At 34.2% G+C, this 25,873-nt stretch overlaps 2 protein-coding genes across 2 annotated transcripts; one reads left to right on the forward strand and one right to left on the reverse strand.

Annotated features, from left to right (window-relative positions):
• Positions 1–736: 736 nt before the first annotated feature.
• LOC145958680 (uncharacterized) lies at positions 737–1,180 on the forward strand. The gene has a single exon (XM_083076192.1). The coding sequence runs from the start codon at positions 737–739 to the stop codon at positions 1,178–1,180; it is 444 nt and encodes a 147-aa protein (XP_082932318.1).
• Positions 1,181–14,289: 13,109 nt separating this feature from the next.
• On the reverse strand, positions 14,290–21,753 carry ACR3 (ACT domain repeat 3). The gene is made up of 8 exons (XM_083077012.1): positions 21,531–21,753; positions 18,624–18,733; positions 18,163–18,208; positions 17,425–17,539; positions 16,850–16,917; positions 16,005–16,616; positions 15,601–15,705; positions 14,290–14,748 (listed from the first exon to the last, which is right to left on the reverse strand). Exons 2-8 carry the CDS (start codon positions 18,692–18,694, stop codon positions 14,422–14,424), a joined length of 1,344 nt encoding a protein of 447 aa, XP_082933138.1. The 5' UTR covers positions 18,695–18,733; positions 21,531–21,753; the 3' UTR covers positions 14,290–14,421.
• Between the last annotated feature and the right edge of the window lie 4,120 nt (positions 21,754–25,873).

Consider the following 25,873-nt stretch of genomic DNA (forward strand, 5'->3'; position numbering starts at 1 on the left):
GGACAAAGTGTTGGTGAACCAGCTGGGTAGGAACGTGGAAGCCTATGTGGATGACATGGTGGTGAAATCAATGAGTCTGAATCGACATTTAGATGATCTGCAGGAACTATTTGAGACCATAGGCAAGTTTCAGCTCAAGTTGAACCCCGAAAAGTGTTCCTTTGAGGTCCAAGCAGGAAAGTTCCTTGGTTTCCTCCTAACCCATCGTGGCATTGAAGCAAATCCCGATAAGTGCTCGGCGATCATCAATATGAGGAGTCCAGCAACAGTGAAGGAGGTGCAACAACTCGCAGGACGAATGGCATCTTTTTCGCATTTCCTCTCAAAAGCAGCTGACAAGGGCCTCCCGCTTTTTCAATGCTTAAGGAAGAATGACCGCTTTACTTGGACGACCGAGTGTGAGGAGGCCTTTTTGGAGCTGAAGAAGTCGCTCGCGTCGCCGCCGATCTTGACGAAACCGTGGCCAAATATCCCTTTGTTGGTTTATATATCAGCTTCTGACCGAGCTGTCAGTGCGGTGCTAGTCCAAGAGCAGGGAGGCTCTCAAGTTCCTGTGTATTTCGTGAGTCGGGTCATACAAGGAGCAGAAGCGAGGTATCAGAAGATTGAGAAATTGGCTCTTGCGATACTGGTTACAGCACGAAAGTTGAGACACTATTTCCAGAGCTACGAGGTGGTAGTCCAAACTGATCATCTAATTAGGCAAGTGTTATAGAAGCCCGACTTGGCAGGAAGGATGATGAAGTGGTCTATAGAGCTATCGGAGTACTCCATCAAGTATGAGCCGAGAGGAGCAATCAAAGCTCAAGCGCTAGCTGATTTCGTAATGGAACTGACCTCACCTGCTGGCGAGGACAGTGTCGGAGAGACGCAATGGATCCTATCGGTGGATGGAGCCTCGAACCTTGGAGGAAGTGGAGCAGGGATCGTCTTGGAAGGTCTCGGAGGAGTTTTGTTGGAACAATCACTACGCTTTGAATTTCGAGCAAGCAACAACCAGGCCGAATATGAGGCGTTGTTAGCTGGCATGGCGTTAGCAAAGGAAATGGGGGCGGCGAGTTTGTCAGCACGGAGTGACTCTCAGCTGATCACGGGGCAAGTAGCCGGCACCTTCCAAGCAAAGGACCCTCAACTAGCTAAGTACTTGGAAAAGGTTAAGCTCCTATCGGAAAATTTCTGAGAGTTTACACTTAACCATGTACCGCGACAGCAGAATTCGAGAGCAAATCTCCTCTCAAAGTTAGCAAGCACAAAGAAGCCTGGAGCCACTCGGTCGGTCATCCAAGAAACCCTAGCTCAGCCGAGTATTAATGAGCCACAGGAGAGTGTCCTTTTCATCCAAGAAGAGCTCGATTCGTGGATGGGACCCTATATTGCATACCTGACACGGAGGGAGTTGCCAGAGGACAAAAAAGAAGCGTCACTGATACAAAGAGAGTCAGCCATGTTTATGGTCATCAATGAAAGGTTGTACCAAAGAGGTTTTAGCTCTCCCCTTTTAAGGTGCTTGACCATGTCACAAGCGCAGAGGGTGATGGATGAAGTGCATAGCGGTATGTGTGGATGTCATATCGGAGGCCGAGCTTTGGTGTATAAAGTTGCCCGGGCAGGGTACTTTTGGCCATCCTTGAGGAACGACTGCGTCAATTGGGTCCAAAAGTGTGATGGATGCCAAAGGCACGCAACCCTGCACCATTCCCCGGCTGAACGACTACATTCAATCCTATCTCCCTGGCCTTTCCACAAGTGGGGTATTGATATTCTCGGCCCATTTCCGATCGCGGTAAGATAGTTGAAATTCTTGATAATGACCGTGGACTACTTCAGCAAGTGGATCGAGGCAGAACCAATTGCAACCATTTCAGCAGAGAAAGTAAGGGTGTTTCTGTGGAAAAATATGGTGTGCAGGTATGGTGTTCCTCAAGTGCTTGTTTCCGACAACGGGACAATTTACAAGTAGTAGAGTCCGCGATTTCTATAAAGGAGTCGGTATTCGAATGACTTTCACTTCTATCAAACACCCCCAATCCAACGGTCAAGCAGAGTCGGCCAACAAAGTTATACTCTCGGGACTCAAAAAGCGTGTCCAAGATTCAGGCGCTTCATGGGTGGAGGAGCTTCCCCGAGTGCTATGGTCATACCACACAACTGTTCATTCGTCGACCCAGGACACTCCTTTCAATCTAGTATACGGAACAGACGCCATGATCCCGATTAAAATTGCATAGCTATTGGTACGTACTACAGCTTTTTTTGAAGAGGAATCTGACCAGGGACGACAAGTTGACCTGGACTTGATCACGGAGACAAGAGAGAGAGCAAGGATAAATCAAGTAGCAGCCCAGAGAAGAGCAGCTTTCAAGTACAACACAAAGGTCGCCCCAAGAGACTTCGTTGTAGGAGACCTTGTTTTGAAGCGCGCTCAGCTAACTCAGATGAGGAACAAGTTGTCACCTAAATGGGTCGGTCCTTATAAAATTGATGTTGTGGTCGGCAAGGGAGCTTACCGACTAAGGACGCTGGATGGAGGGATGATACCGAGAACTTGGAACACTACAAACTTACGCTTCTACTATAGCTAGTCTTTTCTTCCATTTGTATTAGGTGCACTCTTTTCCTAACTTAGTATTTTTTCCCCGTAAAAATAAGAGGGGTTTTTGCTCAGAAGGTTTTTAACGAGGCACCACTTTTTCAATTCTAATAAATATCATCCCATTGTTTTCTTTCATGACTTCTAACATGTGTTATTTTAAAGGCACCAAACTCGTGATTGATCGTTAAAATCTGACTAGGCGAGTATAAATAACTCGAAGACCAAACTCATGATTGATCGGTTAAAATCCGACTGGGCGAGTATAAATAACTCGAAGACCAAACTCGTGATTGATCAGTTAAAATCCGACTGGGCGAGTATAAATAACTCGAAGACCAAACTCGTGATTGATCGGTTAAAATCCGACTGGGCGAGTATAAATAACTCGAAGACCAAACTCGTGATTGATCGGTTAAAATCTGACTGGGCGAGTATAAATAACTCGAAAACCAAACTCGTGATTGATCGGTTAAAATCCGACTGGGCGAGTATAAATAACTCGGAGACCAAACTTGTGATTGATCGGTTAAAATCCGACTGGGCGAGTATAAATAACTCGAAGACCAAACTCGTGATTGATCGGTTAAAATCTGACTGGGCGAGTATAAATAACTCGAAAACCAAACTCGTGATTGATCAGTTAAAATCCGACTGGGCGAGTATAAATAACTCGAAGACCAAACTCGTGATTGATCGGTTAAAATCTGACTGAGCGAGTCGGAATCCGGACCTCTCACCGTATTAATTCAGAATTTGGGCGACTGGCCTTGTGAAGAATTATTTTTACTGGCAACTCTCCACTCGTAAAAACGAGTCAGAATTCGGGCGATTGTCTTGCAAAACTTTGAATTTTTCCACTCATTATATGAGTCGGGATTTTACCGATTGAATCTGGGAATTTCACTTTCGACTTGCAAATTTTCCATTTATTATATAAGTCAGACCTGGGCCGACTGGTCTCGTGAAATTTCCATTTTTAATAGTTAAATTCTTACGTATGAGTCGGGTTTTGGACGATTACCTATAAATGATTCGGATCGCCTCGCAAAATTTGTTACAACTTTTCCACTCATCATATGAATCGAGATTTTCTACTTTGTTGTATGAATCGGAACTTGACCGATCGTATTCAAAAGGTCTCTTTAACTTAGAAAAGTTTCCCATTACCATATATAGCCGGATCGTGGGCGACTTGATTTAAGTCTCTTGTTCACTTGAATAAATGGTCCTTTAAAGTAGTATTCGAAATTTCGGCGACTTGAATTAAATCTTTTTAACTTGGAAAATTTTTCCTTATCATACATATTCGGCATTTGGGCGATCACTTAGTTGTTTATTTTTAAGAAAAATTTCTCATCATTTGATTCGGGTTTTGGATGATTACTCAAACCAAAGTTCCATTCTTCAACACTATGTCTAAGTCGGATTTCCGCCGATTCATATCGGTCGATCACTTGGTTGAAGCTTTCATCTACACTTGAGAATTTTCGATTCATTATTTTGAGTCGGCATTTGACCGACCATGTGGCTAAGTTTCATTTAAAAATTAAGAAAATTTTCCATTTTTATTTAAGTCGGCATTTGGCCGATTATTTTGTTGAGTTTCGTTTTGACTTGGAAAAGTTTTTCATTTATTATGAATCGGCGTTTGGCCGACCATGTGGCCAAGTTCCATTTAAACAGAGAAATTTCCACATTATTTTGAGTCGGCATTTGGCCGACCACTAAGCTAAGTTCACTTAAACTTAGAAAATTTTCCACTTTATTTGGAGTCGGCGTTTTGGCCATTATTCCAAGTCGGAAGATGGGCGACCATGTTGTTACGTTTTAACTTAGAAGTTTTCCTACATTATTTGAGTCGGGAGATGGGCGACCACGTGGTTAAAACCCGTTTCAACTTCTCACATTATTCAAATCGGAACCTGGAGGACCGTGTGGTTACGTTTTAACATAGAAAGTTTCACACATTATGCGATTCGGAGGATGGGCGACCACATGGAAAATCAAAAATTTTCATTGTACCTTTGGAAAAAATTCTCTATTATTCAGAATTTAGGCGAATTACTCTCGAAAAACGTTCCTTTTTAACTTAGAAAATTTTTTGCGCTTCTTTGCGTTCAAATCTGGCATCGAAATTTGGCCGACTTCTTCGTTCAATGCATGGGAGAATTTTTGCGTATATAATGCGGTATTTGGCTGATTGGTTTCGTAAGATTTTGTTTTAAACTTAGAAAAATTTTCAGTCGCTTGTGAAGAACATTCCTTTTTAACTTAGAAAATTTTTTTGCGTTTAGAGAGTTCTCTCTTATCATGGAAAGGTGATTACGAATTTACACGATATTAAGCAAACACAATATTACGCAAAGACAACGTGCTTCATGAATGTTTCTAAGAAATACAACAACGATTATAAAAGAAACACGACAAAGATTATAAAAGAGATACAACAGAAATTTAAAACATGAAAGCGAGCATAAAGTTTTGGGCTCTCAAGATCAGTCGTCCTCTGGAGGGTCAACAAGCTCCCCATTAACGACCTCTTTGAAATACCCCATCTTCCCAGTATCAATATCAGCGTACAGAAACTTGTGTTGAGTGGTCGCCGCATCAAAACCCTGAATGAACTTCGTCAGAGAGTCCATTTTGGCTGCTTCAAGATTGTTATGAAGTTTTTCAACTTCCACCTTCATAAGAGACAGGTCGTTCTCGAAGATGTTGGCGGCATCCAACGATTTGTCTCGGGCCAAGCAAGTCTCAGCCAACTCCTTCTCCATCGCCACCTTCTCCGCCAACCACGCTTCTTTTTATGCCTCGAAGACACGACGGCCTTCCAGCAACTTATCACGTTCATTAGATACCCACTTCAAGTCGGCCTTACTCTTATTTAGGCTCTCCTCGAGGGACAAAATCTGTTTCCTTTGCAACTTAGTCTCCCTCACTAGTCCACGAATTTTGTCCTCGTTGGCAAGTGATAGCGCCGACAGGCGATTGGTCAACGACTCAACCCCTTTGGCGATTGAGAAAGCACTCATTTTTTCTAAGTCGCTACGGTCTCCCTCCAACAGGTCAGTCCCATGAATATGGGCACTGTGATTGAATTTTTTGTCCCAGAAAGAAGCCACGTCGCCACGATCGGCGCCGTGATCCACCGGATCCCAATTTTTGCCAAGGCATGCACTGATTGTCCTCTCAGCCGATTGGACCTCCGTGTCGCCTTTATCTCCTTCAAAGGCCACAATAGTCTCCAAGTTGACTATCGAGATGGGCCTATCGGTCTCGCGGCGACGTTTGTGTGGGGATTCGCCCGCATTTTGTTGCCAATGTCACGGTTTTCTCGGCCACGCCAACCCTCTCGGTGGCCGACTCGCCAACGCCGGCGACTTGGGAAGCCTTTTGTTGCTTCCATAACTTCATCATTTCACGAGTACCCAAGCTAGCCATTCTATCTGCAAAAAGCGCACCCAACAATTAATAATAAGAACAAAGGCCAAAGACGAAATAAACAATTTCAACATTCAAACAAGCGCAAATACCTATATATATTTTCAACTCTTGGGGCCTATTTTCTAGATCTAGGAGTTTCGCGGTGTTGAAAAGGGTTTTCAGGTCTTCGAGTTTTTTAACGTCCTCTCGGTCATTCTCCGGGAGTGACTCGGGATTTAGCCCACCAAAAGAGATCGGTTGCTTGTTCCAGAAAAGAGGGTACCCCTCAAGTAAACCCTCATGCCTAGGTAGGCACCGAATGCGAAAAAAGGATCTTTTAAAGTCCTTATAGGACAACTGAAATAGAGATAGTAAGCCTCGACCCGACACACTACCCACCGACACCCAGCTACTGCATTTGGAGACACGGGCTTCGAAGAAATAAAAGAATTTACTAGAATTCGGTATTATTTCGAGACTGGAACATAAAATTTTGAACCCCCTAACAAAGGCCCAACTATTTGGGTGGAATTGGGTCGGGGCTACGTTCAAGGCCCTAAGCACTCCCTTTTCGCACTCGGTAAGAGGCCACCTAACCTTAAGTTTAGCAACTAAGGTAACATAACAAAAAGTAAAACGTTCCGAGGCGGAACTTATACACATTGGCTCTTTATCCACACAAGGCTCACAAACTAGGATATTATCAGAACCACGACTCACTACATGTTCATTATTGAAACTTTCCATTGTAGCCCAAGAATTTATACAAGACTCACACCTTAATACATCATCCTTCACCCATTCATAAACCTCCTTATAATTTACCAATTCCATAGATTTAAAGCCTATATAACCAAGTAACTACAGCGACAGACAAAGAACAACTACTAAGCACAATAAGTATTTGGGCGTACCTACCAAGATTTCAAAAAAAACACTTCCTTTCCTTTACAAAATGCCTCAAAACCACCATGAGGAGGCGGAGAAAAAGAAAAGCGCTCGCCGGAGAAGAAGCAAGAAAGAAAAATGAGGGGACAAAAGGGTAAAATAATTTGTGTAAAAGGGGTATTTATAGAGATGAAGAGTTGCGCGTGGGGAACGACGCACGTGAAACGCCACGTCCCCTGACCTTTGGGGCCCCCAACGCTTCTGCAACGCGCACCAACTGACGCGTGGCACTGTTATAATGTCTCCCTTCAAGCGACGGCGCTACAATAAATGCACGTCTCTTCAAGGGTAAGGCGAAGAGACAGGCCTTGGGAACCGTTAGACATTCAACACCTCAAGCGCCACTCGAGTCGGATCCCGACCCTTTTAAGCCCTTTCACCATATTGGCTCAAGGCTGGAAGGCAAGTGTGCCGTCACGATCGGGTCCCGACAAGACATTTCTACCGACGATAGCTTGACCGCATCCTAGACCGACCCTCTTAAGCCCTTTTGCCTTAATGGCGCAGGGATGGAAGGCAAGTGTACCGTCACGGCCGGATACCGAAAGGATGTCCCTACTTATGACAACTTCGCCATCACCTCGACCGGCTCCCTAAGGGCCGCTCGGTTTATAGCCGATTTGACACATGTGTATACCCTTTTCAGTCTTCTTCCAACACCCCCTCCCTTTAAAGACCTACTCGATAGCTTGACCGCATCCTAGACCGACCCTCTTAAGCCTTTTCGCCTAAATGGCTCAGGTCTGGAAGGCAAGTGTACCATCACGGTCGGATACCGAAAGGATGTCCCTACTTACGATAACTTCGCCATCACCTCGACCGGCTCCCTAAGGGCCGCTCGGTTTATAGCCGATTTGACACATGTGTATACCCTTTTCGGTCTTCTTCCGACACCCCCCTCCCTTTAAAGACCTACTCGGCCTCTGGCTGAGAGTGCATGATAGTTTAAGGCATGTCGGCCCCCACTCTAATCTTTCAGGGCCGACATCCCACTCGGCTAAAGCCCGACTAGACCCCCTTTGGAATGGGCCTAGTCAGTCGCGATCCGATTTATCGTTCCAGTGTTTGACGTAGTATCTTTAAAATAAGAACGGTTAAGGGAAATCCCTATATTCTCGGGGCCCATGAAGCCCGTGAACGAGAAACTATAAAACTAAAAACCCTAGAGTTGAGAATGCAGATTACACTTTTGAATGCTCTGCCTTTGAGGTTTGACCTAGGAAAAATCCCTAGTCCACCCTTTGGCCGGAACATATTCATATCAAAAACTAATTTATTCTCCTAAAGATGTTTAGGCATGTTCCCAACAAGAGAGAATGAGAAAGAGATAGACTAGAGAAGAAATAAAGATGTTGAAAATCTGTCATCTGTAAAAGACAAAAGTAAGTAGTAATGACTGTTAAGTATTGAGTGACTTCATTTACAAAAATTAATAAATGGGTTGTTGTCTTTTAAGTAATTTTAATAATAAAAAAATAAAAGATATAAAAAATTTAAAATATGTGTCTTATAAAATATTAGGTCTTATATCAAATATTATTAATTTTTTTAAAATTAATTTATATAAATAATACTATTATTAAAAAAATTTAGAAGCCTTATAAATTTGGGACCTCTAGACATTAATCTTAATTACCTTATTGAATATATGACCCTGTAGTCCATGGAGTAAAATATTTAACTTTATAAAAATACCCTATATATATACTGCCATCCCAAACCAAAAGGTTACGGGCTACAATGCAAATATCTAAATTAGGGTTTAAAATCTTCAAATAATATTTTCGAAAAATTCACCGATAACAAACCTCAAATTTCCATGCTTAGTTTTTGCATCCTTGAATTTAGAAATAAGTTCAGTCTTTTCAGACTCCAAGGCTATTTTTTTAAGCCTCCAAAATTCAGTTTTCAAGTTAACTAAATCTTCCTTAGCTTTCTTCCTTTCTCCAACTCCTACCTATTGCGATTGTATTTGTTTTGGGACAAATATCTTTGTTAACAACTATTTCATCCACTTGTTCTTGGAAAGTTTCATGAATGATAGCAATTTTTGTAATCTTGTCAACCACCACGTAAATATATTAATATCATGTCATTAAAATCTATTAAACATTTAAAATGTGACTTTTTTTTTGGTTATTCATAAACATAATTTATATGATATTCTAAATCTGACAATTAAAAATTAATTTGTATCTATTAGAGATAATTCTCATTAACCAACATTTAAAATATAACTAATATATAAAGAATATAGGATGAATAAATATTAGATTGAATCAAATTTACTTCTGTATTATCCAATTCTAAATTTTAAAAATTAAATACAAATTATTCGTTACAACTATTTGATGGAAAGAAAATAAAAATAAAGATGAATAAGTTGCTTTTATAATATTCTGATCTCTTCTTGTGTGTTTATATATATTGGAAAGAGATTAAGTTATTTAAGAATATTGAATAATTCAATGCATTAAATTTTAACCTAGCAGTTTTATATGATAAAGTAAGAAATAATTTTAAATTTGATAATAATTTATAAAATTGGTCTACCGAAAATTTAATAAAATAATTATATTAAAAATTATTGTTGAAATAATTAAGCGGATGATTTGAGGGTTTGAAATATACAAGTGGATTGAGTGGTGGTGTTGTTGAGTGTGAGTGAGTTGATGCAGCTTTCGGCATTTTGTCTTAAATGTGTAGCTTTAATCCTTACATTTTTTAAACCTTATCTTCATTCGAACATGTCTGACATGTCTTTGAGGTTTGAGCAAATGAAAGCCATGAATTCCTTTGCCAGCACAGCAGGAATGTCTACGTATTCACTGAATCTTGCATCAGTTTTCGTCTCAGTTCATTCCATCATATCAATGTATCAAAAAGGAAACATATAAGGCTATGGTTCAGGATTTTAGGTGGAAATTAAAGACACTAGTATCTTAAATAACAACTTTCATAATTCACCAATATAATCATTGCACAGCACAGCATGGAGATTCCTACATTCAAGGATTCCTTTTTTTTCCTTCAAAATTTAATATATAAAATACCATTTCATAATAAAACTTAACAAGATATTTATATAAAAATATTTTTTATTATTTATTGTGCAAATCTTAAAAAGTACAAATTAAACTGCATTTTATAATTATAATTTTTACTAAAACTTTAAATATTTCTTTATAAAAGATTTGTGATCAATATTACCTGAATACGTACGTAGTCAAGATGGTTTAATTTTATTAATTTCAAAATCATTTAGTAGATGATTTTTTTATAAATAAAATTACTAATTAAGATATTAATATATTGATATTCCATAAACCATACATAGTTTACGGCGTTGTTATATTTTTATATTGAATTCATTGTATATATACACGACCTACGTATTAAGCTTAGTGTAATCAAATTAGAACATGTTCATCTTGTCTCCCGTACAGTTGTGAAATAGTTTTTCTTTTTTAAGTCTTCGTAATTAAGAATCGTTTGTTACATTTTTTTTTTCCGTAAAAGGTTAAAATTAGCGGAAAGTGTGTACCCCTTGTCCCTATAAGATTAGAGAATACTACACCATCTTTCCAAGTTGTTTCTTAAATATCTTATATCGTTTTATTGAATATTACACTATCATTTTTTATGAATAAAAATGATAAATAGAGAATAATATTCTATAATTATGAGATAGAAAATTAATAACATGTTAAGGATTTTTAAATTAAATATTATTATTTATTTAGTAATTAATTAAAATTTTAAATAAATATGTTCATCAACGTAAGATTTATCGTTGTAAAAGGTGTCTAACTTGTGTCATCAGGAATGCAAGCTCGGAATTTTGTACCATTTGCATCAAATCATGATAACACTATTGCATTATATTTAAATAATTCATAAATTATTTATATTATAAGAAACGTTATAAATAATGACATACAAAAGATATTATTATAGATATAATATATAAATATAAATTTATTGTCATATAATTATATATAATTTTAATATTAATTTTAAATGAGATTTAACAACATATATTGTGCATCATTTAAAAAGTATGCTAATTACATGACAATTTTTTTAGAATAACTTATTTTAATAGTAAAAATTTAAACAACTTATAAAATATTCACTTTTATTTGTGCTACTAAGATTGAATCAATTTTCATAGTAAACAACAATATTATGTATAAGATACTATGCTGAAAATTATGCAACAAAAAATGTCACCTAAATTCTCTTCAATTAAAAAAGCAGCTGCTTATGTTTAAGACGCACTCTTAAAAATATAACCATTGCGAATACTCTAACCTTATATAAAAAGATTATAGTAATTTATTTTTATGTTTGAAACAAAGGAAGTAAAATTAAGACGACAAAATAGCCTGAAATTTTTAATTTAAGAGAAAATAATTAAAAATATTTTATTTTTTTTAAAATTTATTGCTTATTTTATTTTAAACTAAAAATATTTTTTTTTTCTCTCCCAAAACAGTAGTAAAGAGAATTTACAGACAGAACGTATAATAGAGAACATTTATTTCCTCCACCTCGCTTGTATTCTTAAATAATAAGGAAATAGTATCATATGTACAACTAATGTCATCTTTAATTCTTTATTCTTCGAACATTTTCTTTTTGAAGTGGAAAATAAAATTGATGGGAAACATATTTTCTACACTCACCGACAGTAATGGATTAAAAAAATCCATAAATAGATAATATATTTTTTACATCAATATTTAATTATAAATTAATATGTATATATATGTATATAAATATATATATATATATATATATATATATATATATACATAAGTTTGTTATTTTTTGTAACATTTTTTTAAAAGTTATATTTATTATATTTTTTTATTGATTGACAAGTGTAAAATTTTTCAATTTTTTTATCAACAAAAAACATTATAATGCCAACAAAAAAGTCTCATACTAAAGTCTCTAAGCGTTTACTCTAATCTTTAGCATTACATTAATTGTACATAAAAACTAAACTTGTAAAAATAATAAAGAAAAACATAAGAATTAATAATTTTCTAATAATGAGAAAGTTGACCTTATCAAAATTGAAGTTAGCAATTAAGGAAAAGATTTATAATAACTTATACACCCATCAACCAAAGGAGTTAGACGTCATTAGTTTGGCCGCAATACTTGTAAGAGATTACTTTCGCTTTTCAAAAATTATAAAATTGTACTAAGCTCTATTTTATTTTTTATTTAATTCTTTAAACAAAAAAAAAAAAAAAATTGGTAGTTTCTGAATCCCTAGCATCATTTTACTGGCGGTTCTAAAACCACCGGAATGATTTTTGTAATCGATCAAGAGAAACTCCAATCGATTAGAACGTTAATCGTGTGGATATCGTGCTGTTGTTTTGTGATTATTAAAAAAATAATTAATTTTTTATTTTATTTTTCTCTTGTTTCTTTTAAATTAAACAATCAAATTTTCACTTCATTTCTTAGATGTTTTCCTTTTCTTTATTTTTTCTATTACATTTCTCTCTTCTTTTTTTTTTTCTTTCTACCAAACACATTCTAAATTTTTTTTTTTAATACAGATAGCCTACACCACAAATTCAATGAAGCACCGTAAAGAAAACATGTCCAATTTTGGAAGTCACAAGACATGTCACAATCAAAATAAATTATATAAAAAATTTATTAATTTTAACAAAACATAAATTATAAATTAAAATATAAATATAAATATCATATTTTTAAGAATTTTATTTATTTATTTATTATAATGTCACAACTGATGCAAGATTTAAAAAGAAAAAGTATGTTTTAAAGCTTAGAATTCCCAAAGATTCACGATCCTATATAGATGGGCCTGCTGCAAATGTAGAGTATTAATTGAACCTTTTCTTAACACGCTAATTAGTTAATCATTTTTTTTTTTTTTGAAAAATTCTAAAAACTCCGAAACAATCCTCCGAATCTTATTCCGAATTTTTAAAATAATAATTTAAATTAAATAATTATTTTATAATAAATTTATTTAAAAATATGAATATTTTAAATATTCGGACGATGTTTCGGCAGCTTTTTTCGGACTGTATAACAGTTCTCTCTTTTTTTCTTTTTTTTTTTATAATCAATACGAATCAACCTGTATTAATTCATGATCAATGTTGGAGGGTCATATCAATTGTACATATAAATTACTATACTTTTTTGGTCATCATAAATTACTATACAAGGAAATGAATATTTAAATAAAGTATAATATACTTCCTTTTACACATTCTTATTTTATAAGGACCAGTTGTGTAAATATTTAAATTTGGCCACGAAACCTATACTACAAGTTATCGATCATTAATATTGAAAACGAGATTTCTCCATTGTTAGTGAAGCATGTTCACGTTATACCTTCCCTTATAATTGTGATTCCAGTTGGCATAAGAAATATTATATGAAGGTAGAGTATATGAGTAATTTGTTGAAGATGAATATATTCCTATACAAATCATATTGTAGGTGATACTTTTCCTTTCCTTTTAGACAACCTTCCTCTCGTACCTTTTTAGGGTTCATTCATTGTTTGTCAAATATACCTTTTAGATGTCTATTACTTTTGCTTTTTGTTCCGGTATGCCTAAAAGTCCCACATCGCTTGGGAGTGGAAGCTAAGGGTAGTTTATAAACACTCTCCCCTCTCTCCTTAACCCACCGAGACGCCTTTTAAAGGACAAAACCGTGACGACTCAACGAGTATCAAAGCAGACAATACCTAGAGCCTAGGCCACTCTTGCCCCTTAGTTTATAAACACCTTCCCCTCCCTCCTTAACTTACCAAGGCGCCTTTTAAAGGACAAAACCGTGATGACCCAACGAGTACTAAAGTGGACAATACCTCGGATGCGGTGACCCTAACGATGACTTACGGTAGGAACACTTCTATTTATTAATTCCCTTCTTTCCTCTCTTTCCTTTTCGACCTACTCTCTCTATTGGGCCACTAATAAAGCTCATATTGAATTATTGTTTCATCACGTTTTTTTTTTTTTATATTGTTATTGTCCACTTGCAATCTGTTGGGCCGCCACATCCTTAGTTGTGATAGCCCAACAAGGTTTTAGGGGAGAAAAATATTGATGAGAGTTTTGCTTCCTACACCCATCTTTTTAAAAGTTGCACCTCTAATTCCTGCTTAGCGATGTCTAAATATAAAATGTTACTGTTGACAGTTTACTCTTGTTATGCATTGTTGTTCGCTTTCTACTGAGTGGCATACAAAAGAAACAATAATTTATGAAAAGGATAAGAGGGACAGAGATCTAAAACATGATACAATATAAGTGAATCATTGTTCTGATACCAAGCGCTGCCAATATTTGAGACAGAAACAACTTTATTCTTCTGTACATCATGGTGTGTCTTTTACAAATCAAAAGCAACTAAACAAGATGCATGAGCACGGTTCTTACTTAAGTCAAGAACCTTTCCAACAAGTTACCAAAGAAGAAACTAGTTTTGGCCCATCTTCGTGTCTCTGGTGCTTGTGCTTTGGCATTGCTTGGTACTCTCTTAACATCCACCATCATTGTCTTACCTATTTCCTTACGAAGTGCTTCGATAGTTTTCATGTCCACTGGGTTCCCTGATGCATCCCTCACGTAGAACACATTCAGTGCTTGCTCCCCTCTTGTTGATACACCTGCCCTGCACACTGTCAACCCATTCTCTCGTAGAATCCTTGTTACTTCGGACAGCAACCCCACTCTATCCTTTGCACACAGCTCAAGGCTCACACCCTGTGTCCACAATCCATAGTAAGACTTCAGAATTCAGATATTCTCTATTTGTTGAAAACTAATTAACATTGTAAAGAAAATGATAATAAAGAACATAAGAATTTAATTTAAATATACAGACAAAACTTTTACACTATTCTCTAATCATAAATCCTCGTTTATGTATACTTGATGACTGTTGACTTTTGTAATAATTGTTTTAAAATACATACTCATGATTTTTAACTGATTGAGAGTGTAAAAATATTTATAAAAACCTAGCATGGAAATTAAACTCATGATAATTTGCATGCCTAACACATGACTGATATTCAATTTGTCACGAGCTTAATTTGAATATGATTGCGAAAAAAAGTATTAAAAAAATAAATAAATAACTTGTCCTTCATCCGGATTTTTGTGTTTAAGATATAGGGATTTGGATGATATTACATGGAGCGTATAGATTGTTAAGCTCTATTGAAGGAAAATGACCATCATTGTCACAGTGGATATGATGGTCAACTATAATCTGAGTAGAACTTAGCCCCATGTATCTGTCGTACCATTGCAGCAATACAAGTAGATAGCTGTAGATGTAAAATGTATTCATTATGTTAAATTTAGGAAACGTTATAGTTTCTATTATAGACGTACCAAGTAGAATAATAGCAAAACTCCTAAAAATCTTGAACTCATCCTACAGTTAAAATAAAGATTACAGGAAGAATTCCAAACAAAACCAAAATTCTTGATAGAGCATGGCAGACTTAATTGGAGATGAGAATGAGAAGTTCACCACTCTTTTATTTATTTATGTATTTTGCAATAGTTGAACAAGCATATAGAAATCCATTATAATCTGAAAATTACCTCGCTTACTCTTCTTCGAATAGCAGCTTCAATGCATTTGATGACCCTTTCTTTTTCTCCTTCAGTATCAAGCGTGCATCCATCCATATGCCGAATAAAGTATTCCTAAAAGTATAACATCAACTCTTTCGTTCACATTTCTCAATTGGGTCTCTCTACTTCTAATTTAGTAAATTAATCCAAGTTTGAATATGTTTCATCTAGGTCATTTCCTACACCCCACACCTACATGCTTCAAACGTTTTGGAACAATCAAATTGAAAACATGATTTGGATCAGCTAGGTCATTTCTTACACCAGAAAATTTTTTTACAAAACATTTGAATTTAGCAGACTCAATGAATAAGTCCTATACATGATTCATAAACTAACATGTAGAGTAGAAGCATATCAATGTAATATACCTGGGATGCATAAGGGACATCTGATGAGATTGTGGCATGGAAAACAACATATTGCATATCAGTAAGAGTGCAAACAATGTCAAACATGAGTTTTGCCCGATCTTTGCACCTTACACTCACCACTGAGTAACCTTTTTCCTCACAACGTTCTATTGTGATTTTTGGCCTTAAAGAGGGATGACAATCAACATCAGTTGTTACTCCAGAACTTTCATAATCCCGATCAGCAAATAACATTTGGTGAAGCCGCCGATCCATATGGGTCAAACCCATGGAGAAACTGGTCCTAGCAACTTTGTCACCATCACATCCACGTAAGATGTTGTTGAGCTGCTCCTCCATAAGAGATAATCTGTTTGGATAATCCACAGCTTGGTTTGTAGCATCATTGACATAAAGGATGCAAGCGATTCGACTGTTATGAGTCCAAACTTCTGCTGCAACAACATTAAAATGGAGGTTGGCAAGAACAGCTGAAATCTCAGACAAAAGGCCTGGGCGATCTCTTCCAATTAGCTCAATGGCTGTATGATCACCAACAGAATGCACTCCAACCCGTTTGCTTGGCCAATTTTTCACCCCTTCTGTGCTCTGGCTCTTTGGTCCTAGAGACTATTGTAAGAAAAACTGTTAACAAGTAGCTCTCAGTATTTGATATGCAATATTATTCGGGTGCTATACGGATATGCAGTTAAGGAAATGTTCAAAGATTTCTCCCTTATTATGTTTATTTGTATATATTGAAAGAGTTGTGCTGCTTCAATATTTTACCAATTATTTTAAGTCTTTAATATAAGAATATATCAGATATATGTGTTGGAGAAAGAAGATGGTTAGATAGTTACCTTTTCAATGAAGTCGATGGTTTTGCTATCTGTTATCTTTTTTCCTTGCTGATCCGTGACATGAAATACTGTATTTCATTATGTGAATAAGTTAGCTGCTTAAACATTTGATTCAGGTAGGGAGTCTTCGGACACATGTGAGAGCATGCATGTGTACGTGTGTTTTTGAGAGAGAGTGGATATTGTTTGTCTAGATCTAATGTCAAAATCATTTTCTTCACAATTTTGGATTTACTGCAAGCAAGACATACAAGTGCACGTTTGTTTGCTGACCAAGATCTCAGTTCCAATGACAACAATAAAATACTAAAACCACCTTTTCTCAGCGGGTGGAGTTGGCTATCACAGATGCAAAGGCACAAGAAAGGGGGGAAAACCGAAAAACACTTCATGCTCTCATGGATACAATCATATATTCGAGAGAAAAAATGTCGGTAACGTAGAGAAACTTGATAGCAGCCAATGTTTTTCTTAGTTACCCGTTTTCAATTAGGCTAATAACAAGCATGAACAGGGCACATCTGCGTAGTTATTAATGCATTTCAAATAAAAGTTCAATTCACTCACAAACATACCATCCATAAACCATCCCCCATCAGAAGATATGTATGCTTTGGTAATTATGAAGTCAAGGTCTGTCAAGATTTGCACGACTTCCAGCAGAATTCCAGGTTTGTTAACACTATCAACCTGTTATTTTTGGGGGGATAATAAAAATCCATCAGTAGAGGATAATATTACAGTTGCATATTGCATCGACTAATCTCCAAATAAATGATTCTTTCAAGAACCACGAAAAATGATACTGTGATGATAATGCAGTGGGAATCCTTATGGTATACATCATTTACAAGGAACAAAGAAATCTATACAGATTAAGTGGATAAAATTTTAACAATGTTTTTTTTGTCTGTTTAATTTTCAGATAAAATTTTGTAACTACTACATGAACTTAAAAAGTAGAACAGAACGAAATATTTCCAAAAAAGGGTTTCTGCAGAGCCTGACAATGAGACAAACCACAGGCTATCCAAAAAGTGGTATCATCCTTAAGTGGATTGATCATGATTTTAAAGTAAAATCAAGTTTGACTGAAGTTTTGACCATAGGTTTAAATCACTGAGGACTAATGAAAATTATGAAATCTAATATAATTTAAAAATAAATGAAAATCAAAACTCTAGGTTCAAGAATCTTTAAATATCACATAAGCTGAGCCTCCTAAGAAGCTAGATAGCTAAATTAATCACAAACCACGACTGGCAAGAAGGTCATGGAAAAAAGTTCTAACTAATTATTTTGAGAAATTATACCTTGATCAGTGTACAATTATGGCATGTAGTGTTGTCCACAGAGACCCTGCGAAGTGTAAACAGAGTTCACCATCAACGTGTCACTTCTTTCATAGAAAATACTACTATAAACTCCAAGTCTAAAAGGTGTTGAGTGTTGAGGCCTTTACTCCTCTTGGGATTGAGTTGATGTCTCTTTTTTATAACAAGGAGAAGTGAGGAATCAAAGCAACTTTTTAAAATTTGTATCTTGTTTCATTCCAATCTTGTTTAGTAAGGCTGAGTTAATGCAGTTAAATGACATTTAGGGAATTTTTCTTTTGGGCACATACCCTTAGGAAAATGATTAAATATCCATGAAATCAACTCTAAATTTTTTTTTTTTACAATGATTAGTCCCTTTTCTTTACTTAAAAGAGGCTATTTAATTTGCTGACTATTTAAAAACAAACTTGTAATTCCAGAGAACAAAACTACTAAACCTTGGGGGGTTCATTCTATTGCTGAAGTTCTCGTACTCAGGATCAAAATACGGCCAGCAAACTTTAGCCATTTAATCAACTTCTCCGGTCAATGAGGTGCTTTTGTTTTCCTGCATGAACATGAAAAAAATTCAGATAAAAAATTTTATCAATAAGAAAAAATGTAGTCATTTTAGGGCTAACATATTTTTTGGATTTAATAGTTTTCACACATGACCGAGTATTCAGTGATGACTTAGTTTTATATCACAGTCTATAATTTACCTCAATCCAGCAACCCCTAGTAAGTAATTAGTAATAACTATAAAGTTTTGGACTTGTGGTGCAGTGATAAGTAGCATTACTCAAGGTAAATGTTAACATAGCAAAAGCAATAACAATGTGTGTTCATAGGAAAAAGGGGTTTAGATATGTTATTTCTATTATTTAAGTTATTTTTGTTTGAGTCAGTAACAGAAGATTATAATGTAAGATGACTAGTAAATTATGTTTTCTGTTTCTTTTGGTTTTGGACAACATTGCTACATTGGTGCATATTCTTTATTCTTCCATCAGACTGAAACTCTTTCTCTCTCCTAGGTGCAAGTGATCAATTTAATGCTTCAGTCACTCACTGTCTCACTATTTCAAGCATTCCTCCTTACTATGGAATCTACGATTCTGCATGCTCTTTGAACATGATTTTAGGAATAAGGTAAATGACTAAATGCTGAGTGTTCCATGTGCAGTGAATTAGCAAAAACAGATGAAGATAAGAATAAAGAGTTAGCAAGAATGCCTGGAGAATCACGGCATCAGCTAAAGGATTTTGCTTTTTCCTTTGAGCATAGCCAAAAAGCATTTTACTTTACAAAGTTCACCATTAAGTTGGTTTGGATTAGAAAATGTAGGCAGGAGTTGAATCTGTGTTTTTCAAGTTTTCAGATAATAATTCCCCCACCCCCCATTTGATAAAGATTCATTCAAGAATCATTCTATTACACCAATCTTCATGTAATGCAAGAATGAGAAATATTACTAATATGCATTGGAGGTCAAAGATGATACCAAAACCAAATAAAGTCTTATGTTTAGCTAACTCTTTAAAATGACATAAAATTGGAAGGTGTGACTTTGAGGAGTTTCAAACGAAGTTAAAATTCAATTTATCGAAGAGACATTAGCGGGCCAGTTATGTGATGGCCAGAGGAATGAAACTATGCCACAAACTTGTAAAAAGGTAGCATGCGCTTTGGTGAGTAACGCAATAGATTCTCAAACCAAAAAAGCAAAAACCATTTGAATGTGACATAAAGATTTGATTCCAATACCATTTCGAATACTAATTTTTATTTTTGTTTTCATTCATCACACACGGTACTACATCCATGCCAAATTGTCATCCCCTATTATCTAAAATTCTCTCAATCCAACTTGACCATGACTCTAACCAAAGAGATCTTCTATTAATAGAAACAATAATAATTATGAATTAAGAATATAATCGGTTGAGACATTTTCTACCCTTTTTCTCAAAGAAAAACAAATAAATATTAGCATAAAGAAGTTATAAATTTATGGGTTTCTCTTTTTTTTTTTTTTCAACGTTGCCTTATCCAAGAAAAAAAATTTTGTTGAACCTGGATCCTGAGACAAGTTTGTACAAAGCTATCGAATTTATAATATATATATATATATATATATATACAAGAAAGGATGAGAATAGTTAATGTCTTAAAGAAGGTCTAATGTCCTGACTTTTTAAAAGTCTGGCATAACATAACTGTTGAATAAAAAGACCTAATTTAGATTTTTAAAACAGTATATTTATATAAAAGATTATGTTAGGCTTATAAAAAAGTAAGTTTCTTAGACTCGATAAATTAGTTTATTTATTTATATAATATAATAAAAAATTAATATATATATATATATATATTAAAAATATAATAAATAAATAAATTTATAAAATAAATAAATTATCAATATTTAAAATATTTTTATATAAATTTTTTTATTATAAATTTATAACCTTACGATCTATGTATTAATGTACATCAACATATATGATTATATATAAATTATTCTTTTAATAAAAAATAATTTAATTTTTCTCTTATATTTCTTTTAACATTAACAATTTAAATAAATTAATAGATTACGCCAGACATTAAAAAGATTAAGTTTATCCTAAACTTTAAAAAGATTAAATCGTGCTTATAAAAAAAATTTATAATAAATAATAGATAGGTTTAGGCCATAATTTTTCGAGACAGACCTCATGCATATATTAAAAGTCTGGTCTGAAACCCTATTTTCATTCCTACATGCAAGTCGGCACTTACGCAATACCCGAGTGAGCCAACTACTTTAAACACGTATAGCGCAATGCAAACCACATGATAATTAAGGTTTTGAATATAGAACCTAAAGAAACATACAAATTATGCATAAAATGTCATAGATACCAAAATATGCATGCTATAATTGCACAAAAATATTATTTAAGTTTTTTTTATAAATAAGAAAGACTTAAATGAAATACAAAAAAGGATGCACAGAATGAAACACTAAGACCACAAAATCTGAAATGGATGTCCTGTACCCACTAATTAATTTGGGCATATTTTACTCGCCAAACAGAACCCAAATAGGAACACAGTGGAGTGTGTGTGGACTAGGAACAGGAAGAAAAGATTCACTTGCGTGTGTGTTTGTTTTTCCGCTTGACTTTGGAAATAGAATAAATAAGAGTATTCTATTGGGAACTGAAGAGGCACCATAATATGGTTTTTCACGGCCACCGAAACAAAACAGTGTTTTTCGAAAACAGAGAGAAAAATTGTTGAACTGAAGTGAAAAGGAGTAATATGGGTAAAAAGTGATGAGGAAGAGAAGTGTTGATGATAAGTGAGAGCAGAGACATACCTTAATTATTGGAAGTTGGAAGACAAGGGAAGAGGGTTTGACATGAGAAAGAAGGGAAGAGAGAGTGAGACAGCACTTTAAGGTTGGGAGAAAGTAGAAAGGTTGGTGTGTTGTGTTCTGTTGTATGCTTTCGACGTTGGAATAGCACTCAATTCAAATCAGTGTCTCTGCGCAAAACAAAACCAAATGGAAAGCCTTCGAAGTGGCGTGCCCAGAGGTGCGGGGAAGTGGGAACCCATTAAATATCAATAATAATAATAAATAAATAAATAATTAATTAATTAATTAATGTTATAAAGTTTTATTTTTATAGCCTTAAAAATCATTAAAGAGGTAAAAACATTTTAAATATCCTTTTCAAAGTAACTAACTTTATGTTGTTTTTTTATTCTTAGAAATTTAACTCGGTACTCAGATGTTGACAAAAGAAACTCTTGCTTAATAAATTAGGCTAAATATTTGTTTAAGTAAATTTGTTTAAAATAATATTTTATGAGTTAAAATGAATTTATATACAAGTTATTTTGTAAAAAAAATTATTTTGTTTTAAAAAAATTAAGTTAGTTTAATCTATAGAAAAATTTATTTTGATTTCTATTAATATTTTTTCTCCCAAAAATAATTCTAAAAATATTTATTCAAAAATGTCATCAACTCTTTAATAATTAATAATTTGATTTGTGTAATATATACGTAGAGATGAGAACAAGTCAAAACTTAAAGTAAGGGTTCTATGGCCTAATCCCTTTAAAGTTTGACTTAATTTATTTAATAAAAATATCAAATTTAGATTTTTAAAAAAGTTTATTCGTATAAAAAAGTTAAACTTAAACTTATAAAAAAAATTATATTAGGTCAGATAAGTTAGTTTATTTATTTGTTTAATATAATATAATAATAAAATTATATATATATATATATATTATTAAAAATATAAATAAACAAATAAATTTATTAAAAAAATTTATTAATATTTAAAAAAATTATACAATTATCTTTTTTTCATCATAGGTTTATAAACCTACGACCTGTACATTAATGTACATCAACATATTTAGCTAAGCATGAATTGTGTCTCCAATGGAAAATGATTCACTCTTTTCTTATATTTCTTTTAAAAATTAGATTTTAATAATATTAAGTAAACTATATTTTAAAAATAATTTTTTTAACTTTTTAAATATTAAATTTATTGATCTAATTAACATTATTAATATAAATAGGCTAATAAGTCAGACCAGGATTTAAAAAGGTCACGTCAAGCCTAAAAAAAAGTCTATGATAGATAATAGACAAACTTAAACTTTAGTTTTATAAAATAAACTCAACATATATATTCAAAGTGTACTCTAACATTACCTCTCTATATATACATGATATACAATATTTATTCATATGTGTATAATTAAATTTTATTATAAACATATAATTTTTTTAAATGCATAATTAATTTAAATTCAATACAAGATTATTTTTACCCAATGAAAATTCCTTTAAAAACATGATTCAAATTCAGTTTAAAATAATAAATAATAAGAGAGTAGTTAGAGATGGTTAAGAGATACAGTTTTTTTTTTTTTTTTTTGCCAATGATCAAAGCATTATGAAAATTGCACTTTTAAACAAAAAAAAAAAAAAAAAAAAAAAAACTATCTGATCCGGTACAGTGAGGAGAGTGGGCTCAGGTTAGAATACAGGAGTAAGTTATTATAAAATTCAATCAACTTGTTATATCTAATTATATGCGAAAAGACGAGTGTTAAAAAAGATTTATATTATCATTATATTATAATTAAGCTCAATAATATAATATAAATATAAATTATATTATTGCCACTAATTAATTTTTATAAGTTTAATTTTCATATACTAATAATATAAAATTTTAGTATTATTAATCATCTTTGAGATTATTTGTGTAAAATTTAGTGTTGTGGTTGATGCGTTTCTTCCTTTTTTATGACTTACTCGTGAAAGAGGAAAACCATGTGGTGGTGGTGGGATGTTACCTCAAAAGCTTGGATGTCGCGAAATTCTCTTCTCATCCTTTTTGTTTCTCTTCTCTCTCTTTTTCATGACTAAAATCTAGGTAATTAAAGGAAGCTATGATCTCGAATTTAGGTGTGCATTATATATTGTTGATGATTGGATTAAGTTGGTTGAAGGTGTTGAATGATTTAGAAGATGAAGTTGAGAGAGTTTTCATGGTTTGAAGAAAATATTATAAATTAAGTTGATTCTTGTTTGGATGCTTGTTGCATGCTGTTTTAATGATGAAACTGAGTTGTATATGATGTATAATTATTGCATGTTGCATTACATGTTGTTGAGTTGCTAATTTCCGGGTGTCTAGGATCAAAATCAATTCTTGCATAAGTGTAGAAATTGATATCACGTCGGGTGCGCCTTTAAGGCGTGATGTGTGGTTCCAAAGAGAAGTCTCTATCTCACTCATGTTGAGTGCAAGATTTGTGGCAACGAACATGAAGAGAGAGACTTATCTCAAGTTGGAATTACATCAAGTGTGGATTGAATAACGTCAGGCATGAGATGAGAAGATGATCTCTATCTAGGATCATGTCGGGCATTGGAAGAGTAGTGTTGAATGTGAGTCAAGCAAGGAGTCCTCTATCTAATTGGAGTCGAGCGTAGGTGTTGTCACACAAGCACGAGACTGATGGCACCCTTTGCCTCAATCATGTCGGGTGCAAGTGATACAATGTTGGGCATGGGCGAGACAGGGAGTTCCCTGCCTCAATATGTCAGACACCCAATGAGTGACGTTAGGTGCGAGTTGTATAATGAAAAGTTGTTATTCAATGTTGTTTTAGGGTTGAAATGTTGATGAGCACTGATATGCTATGTATGATTGATATTGTATACTTGGATGAATTGTTGAGCATTGATATGATATACATGATTGATGTTGTTGATCTTTATATGCATTGACTACATATGAAGTATATAGTAGATGTATGGTGAGCAATGGCAGACCTTTTATGTGACAAGGGAGCCATGGCTCCCCCAAACTTTTTTTAAAAAGAAAAATTCTATATATACTCATATATATATATATATATATATATATATATATATATATATATATATATATATATTCATTTTATGATTATTTTATGAAATGACTAGTTAATGATAATCTTTTTCTTATACTTCATTATCATGCATGTTTATTTTGAGTAGAGAAAATAAGGAATTTTTTTATTTTTTAATTAGAAAAAAATTAATTTATATAAAAAATTAATTTGGCACCCCTAAATTTTTTTATTAAAGTTTCGCCACTGATAGTGAGGTTTAGATGCTGAAAATGTGGTGTGACATTAAAGCGTGTTGGCTAACTTAGGACTTGAGAAGAAGAAATTATTTTAAAAACGAAAAATACCACATAGGGTATCTTGGAATGGTGTTCAGGTAGGTCACGGTTGAAAAACCTTCCTTGAGTAAGTGTGTCTCTTGGAGTGGGTTTCCGAGGTGTGTTGAGTCTTCTCTAGGCTCTTAGTTAATGATTGAGTAAGGTAGGAGGTTGAGGGTCACAACCCTTAACCAAGTACCTGGAAAGGTTGTGTGGTTCCTTGAAGATAATTAATTAGTAGGTGAATTCCATATGTGACTTGGTAATGCATGCAAGGTCGTGGTAAGCTTATATCCAAATGTACTATTCCTAACAATGAAACCGAACTTTTCTAATGTAAGTGATAAGATCTGAGAAACTAGATAAGAGATTGGTATTTCATTTTTTTGTGATCGAGTCGACGCTTTGGGTGTAAAAATGATTAGGTTTTAGGAGATCTCCATAGGTGAATGCCATGTAGTTTTGTATAGTTGTGCTGGACTAGCATTAGAGTATATGATTTTTTTGGTTCGTCCCTGGAGTATCCACCGCCGACAGCAGTGACTAATCTCCTCGCTACGTTGGAGGCACCTCAAAGGGTGGGATAGTTGGCCCCAAGATTTAACGCGACTGCATACACAAGGCAGGATTCGAACTCCTGACCTTGCTTAAGCGTGGATCAACCCCTACCACTGCACCACACGCTTGGATTATTTAAGATTATTGTACACATATATATGACTTGTTTATATCTATTCAGATATTTTAATATTATATGTGTGTGATGTTTCTTCTTTTAATCTTGTATATCTTAATAATGTAATTTTTGCTGTTGATGATAGTAATTTCATTTAGTGTGATGACCATAACTAGTAACTATAATTTGTATGAGAGTTATTATAAAAATAACAAACTTATCTTATACTGTGGAATGGTTAAATAACAATGTAAAGTTTTTACACCAAATGCATGTCAAATAAATTCAATCTTTAAT

The sequence above is a fragment of the Cajanus cajan genome, chromosome 6, assembly GCF_000230855.2.
Source record: "Cajanus cajan strain Asha chromosome 6, NIPB_CcT2T_4, whole genome shotgun sequence".
Lineage (NCBI taxonomy): Eukaryota > Viridiplantae > Streptophyta > Magnoliopsida > Fabales > Fabaceae > Cajanus > Cajanus cajan.

Bases quoted from the DNA above. Each gene is read 5' to 3' on its own strand.
- LOC145958680 (XM_083076192.1), top strand. From the start codon at position 737: ATGATGAAGTGGTCTATAGAGCTATCGGAGTACTCCATCAAGTATGAG.
- ACR3 (XM_083077012.1), bottom strand. From the start codon at position 18,694: ATGGCTAAAGTTTGCTGGCCGTATTTTGATCCTGAGTACGAGAACTTC. The intron at 16,918-17,424 runs GTATGTTTGTGA...AATGAAATACAG, and splicing joins TGGGGGATGGTTTATGGATG to TATTTCATGTCACGGATCAG. The intron at 15,706-16,004 runs GTATATTACATT...TTATACTTTTAG, and splicing joins ATGTCCCTTATGCATCCCAG to GAATACTTTATTCGGCATAT.